The sequence below is a fragment of the Lactuca sativa genome, chromosome 1, assembly GCF_002870075.4.
Source record: "Lactuca sativa cultivar Salinas chromosome 1, Lsat_Salinas_v11, whole genome shotgun sequence".
Taxonomy (NCBI): Eukaryota; Viridiplantae; Streptophyta; class Magnoliopsida; order Asterales; family Asteraceae; genus Lactuca; species Lactuca sativa.
The window spans coordinates 18653882-18658756 of NC_056623.2; the positions used below are offsets into that span (position 1 = coordinate 18653882).

At 36.7% G+C, this 4875-nt stretch overlaps 1 protein-coding gene across 1 annotated transcript; it reads left to right on the forward strand.

The window, feature by feature from the left end:
* The first annotated feature begins 2868 nt into the window (after window positions 1–2868).
* LOC111915686 (UDP-glycosyltransferase 89B2) lies at window positions 2869–4574 on the forward strand. The gene has a single exon (XM_023911317.3). The coding sequence runs from the start codon at window positions 3053–3055 to the stop codon at window positions 4460–4462; it is 1410 nt and encodes a 469-aa protein (XP_023767085.1). The 5' UTR covers window positions 2869–3052; the 3' UTR covers window positions 4463–4574.
* The last annotated feature ends 301 nt before the right edge of the window (window positions 4575–4875 follow it).

A 4875-nucleotide genomic window follows, 5' to 3' on the forward strand; every position in this document is an offset into this window, starting at 1 on the left:
GCTAAAAATTGAATATTTTTTGGATTTTCCGGATTGAAGCACAAAGTTTATGCCACATGTTAAGGGGGAGTTTTGACACGAAAAATTCCAAATAGAGCATGTTCTTTTTCCTTGGAGTTTTATAATCAAATTTCGATTATAAAAAGGGGGAGAAGTTTTATATGGAAATTCGAACTTGAATTTTTCATATTACGCGGATTTGAAGACCGAAGTGATCTTGAAGTTTTGAAGCTTACGAGATGATACAATTGGAAGTTCGGAGGTGATGTATTTGAAATGGGTTTGGTTTTATTGAAGATTTTTAGGGTGTGTTTTTATGCGCAACTTTTGGGTGATTACTTGGAATTAATCATTCGTTGCTGCTCGGATTGTATGGTCTCACATCCTAGAGCCCAAATTGAAGAATCGTGGAAGAATTGAAGACTGAAGTTCGTTTCAACATGTGTCACCTTTGAGGCTCGAACCGCGTAGTTGCTCGACTTTGGAAGAATTGAAGTGGGTCATTCATTCCTAACTTTGAGGGGGAGAATGTTGGGGTGCAAGGTTATTCATGATTGACTTTGTAAATGTTTGACTTTTGTAAAACCCACTTGCATGTGGAGTATTTGCCTTTTGACACATGTGTCAGTGAGAGTGAGCGAGAGACATGTAAACACCTCTATATAAGGTGGGTTCATACCACTTGTAGAGGTGTGCTTGAGAGATGTAAAAGTGAGTGTGTAAGTGTGTGTTATTTATGTAGTCTAGATCTAGATCCTTTTTGTAACACCATATACAATCAATTCATCTCTTGATCACCCAAATCACCATGTTCAATTGTGCAAGCTTTAATTCCGCATGTCAAACCATGTTCTTTGTCACTACAAATATCATGTTTTAGCTACGGAATTTTTCCGTAGTTATTTCGACTTTTTCTTGTAGTGAAGAACAAAAGAATAAAGTGTGTATATATACCTAACCAACATTAATAACAAGAATGTGAGCTGTCATGGCTACCTTTTTAGCATCACCACTTTCAAAAGGCTTCATCACAATTATGTTTGAATACCCTTCAACTGTTCTTATTGTGTCTGGAAAACAATATCAAATCAAAATGAATCAACTGGTGTTATTTTTATATCAAAGAAGTTAAAAAAAGTACCTTCGAGTGTCTCTCCTTTTACAGCAGATGAAAACTCTCGTGCATTTTCTGTAGTCCAAAACTCCCCACCAAACCATTCGACAATCCCAAAATACTCCCTCTAATAATCCATTCGTGTGGCAGATTTGGGACCGGTAAGCAATAAACATCCCCACCAAACTCAAAATGAAACCCACCAAGACTAGATAACTATATAATTTTTTAGATTAAAACCTAGAAACCAAAAATCGACTAACTGATCACGATGACACCCATAAACATAAAAACCTTAATTTATCAGCAAATTTGGGAGAACTTATGGTAAGGGTAAGGGGCTTGGTTCATGTGTTTTTTATATATATTGTGTGTTAAAATACACAAATAAGAATTTTATAAAATTAAATAATTATTTAATTAAATAAATATATATTAATGATTTCCATAATTGTATGTATATTAAATTATATCTATAATTATAATTCTCTTTTTTATGGAAACTAATTAAATTCGTCATTAATGTCAGCAATAACATTCTTTCATAATGAATTTGTATCTAGGTTTTCATGTATGAGTTTGTGTTTTGTTTTTTGGACTCACTCACTTAAAATACAACAAATTTGCCTTGAATATGAAGAACGAGAGTGTATTCTACTAAAATACACTCTCATTTTGTTAAAATATATTCTCATTCTTTTAGAATAAACTTTCATTCTACTATAATGCATTCTCATTCTTCATGTTTTAGTCAACTTTGTTGCATTTTGAGTGAATGAGTCATGAAACAAAATACAAACTCATACAAGAAAAACTATATGCAAATTCATTCTAAAAAAATATGATTGTTGATATTAATAATTAATTTAATTAGTTTCCATAAAAAAAATTATAATTATGGATATCATTTAATATACATATAATTATGAAAATCATTTAATATTTATCTTTATTTAATTAAATAATAATTTAATTTTTATTAAATTTTTATTCTAATAAACAATAAATGTGACAAATATTTGAACCTAACTTTAGTGATAAGATCTTTACGGTTAGATTGATCTAACAAAACAAAAACTAAATAGAATAACTCTAGATATGACAAATTGGGTGCTAATTTCTGTAGTTCTTGTTGGAAAAGAGAAGTATATGAGGACCCAAATATGGTTTAAAAAATATTCAATGAAAGATGGGTTATAGAATCCGAAATCGACGATCAAAATCAAAATAGTTGTGATTAAGAATATTAACATAGATAATCTGGTTCTAGAGGAGGGAATTCTCTGATTCACAGAGCTCAAGTGGAGGGAATTGTTACTTTCATAAAAAGTTTTAAAAATAGTCGACGATTAAAACTGATTTAAATTAATATGATTATTTTGTTAGATAAAGTCATAAAACTAATAGAGATGCGATGAAAAAAATAAAAAATTAGTCAAAACATAAAACTATGCAAATTATTACGTGATATATGATTTATTGGAGGTGCTCTAGCCTATAAGATGCCAAAAGAAATAAGATTATACATTTTTTGGATAATGGTCAATAGAAAATGTGTAGTCAAATAAATACCATACATTACATTTTCTTATTTATACGTGTATGTTGTAAAGTCTAAACAAAGTTACATAAAGTCGAGGTTGATACATTCAACGCTGTCTTTCCAAAATATAAAATAATTTACTAATAATCTGGCTTTAACTTAATATAAGCATATCACATAAAAAATTAACGTTGAAACATTCAACGCTCCAAATACAATTTTTATATTTTGCCTGAAAATTTTATTTGATTTTATAATGTTTGCCACATTGTAGTGCCAAGATCAGTGCTCATTACCAACCCATTTTCTTTAATTATGACAAAAGTTTTGATAAATGTACAAGGAGGACAGAGACCACCCGACCTACCTTGGCGAACAGCTCGCCGCCGCTGACCATGGAAGTTTCCGGCACCGGCGCCCACGTCCTGGTATTCCCATACCCTGCACAGGGACACATGCTTGCTCTCCTTGATCTCACCCACCAATTAGCCACCCGAGGTTTATCCATCACCATACTCGTCACTCCCAAAAACGTTCCACAGTTAACCCCTCTTCTCTCCGCTCATCCAACCACCATAAAAAGCCTCGTCCTACCCTTCCCATACCACCCTTCCATTCCTTCCGGCGTCGAGAATGCTTCCGACCTTCCATTTTCTGCCTTCAACGACATGATGGTCGCCCTAGGCGATCTCTACAACCCCATACTTGAATGGTTCCGCAACCACCCTTCTCCGCCAGTAGCCATCGTCTCCGATTTGTTTTTGGGGTGGACGCATAACCTCGCATGCCAGCTCGGCATCCACCGTTACGTGTTTTCTCCCACCGGTGCTTTGGGTCTGTCTGTGATCAACTCCCTGTGGCGTTTCCTCCCCAAAAGAGATGACCCAACAAACGTCAACACTCTGATTTCATTTCCAAACATCCCCAACTGCCCAACCTTCCCATGGTGGCAGGTGTCCCCGGTGTACCGGAGCTACGTAGAAGGAGACCCAACTACGGAGTTCGTCAAAGATGGGTTACGTGCCAATATGGCGAGTTGGGGAGTCATTATCAACTCGTTTAGGGAGTTGGATCAGATATACTTCGATCACATAAAGGCGGAATCTGGCCATGATCGTGTGTTCTCCGTTGGACCTTTACTTCCTTCTAGCAAGAATACTACCAAAAGAGGTGGTTCTAGTTCAAGCTCTAGTGACGTACTTTCATGGCTCGATAAATGTGCTGCTCACACGGTGGTGTTCCTAAGTTTCGGAAGTCAGTTTGTGTTGACCAACAAGCAGATGGAGGAAATAGCAGTCGGGTTAGAGAGAAGCGGTGTCAAGTTCGTATGGGCAGTGAAGGAACCCACCGGAGGACATGCTGCCGGAGCCTACGGGAAGATTCCAGACGGATTCGAAGATCGGGTGGTCGACAGGGGAGTTGTTGTCAGAGGTTGGGTTCCGCAGGTGGCGATACTTAATCATGGTGCTGTGGTTGCATTATTGACTCATTGTGGTTGGAATTCAATCATGGAAGCGTTGATGGCCGGAGTTTTAATGCTGACATGGCCGATGAGCGCTGATAACTTCTCCAATGCGATGCTGTTGCACCAGATGAAAGTCGGTCTCAAAGCATATGAAGGAGCTGATACCGTTCCTGATTCAGGTGAGTTGGCACGACTATTTAGGAAATTGGTGAGTGAGGAAACAAGAGTGGAAAGAAAAAGAGTGACAGAGTTCGCCATAGCCGCGAAGGAAGCTGTCGGAGAAGGTGGAAGTTCGTGGAAAGATTTGGACCAACTAGTCCTCAACTTGTTCCGTAAATGAAAGACAAAATTGCAAAAATAGTCGGGATGTAATTTTTTTTGGGATTTTAGTCTAAACCATAACGTTTTTGGATTGATGGTCCTTTTAAAGAAGTTTCGTTACGTTTTTAGTCCCTCTGAATAGTAAAATGACTGTAATACCCTTGGATTATTTATTTTTTATTTTTCTTTCATTTTTTTAATCTAATTCTAATATATGTATTTTAATAATTAATAAATAAAAAGGGGTCCTCTCTCTCTCTCTCTCTCTCTCTCTCTCTCTCTCTTCTCTCTCTCTCTCTCTCTCTCTCTCTCTCTCTCTCTCTCTCTCTCTCTCTCTCTCTCTCTCTCTCTCTCTCTCTCTCTCTCTCTCTCTCTCTCTCTCTCTCTCTCTCTGTGTACCCATAACCTGACAACTACAAGCACACACTAAAA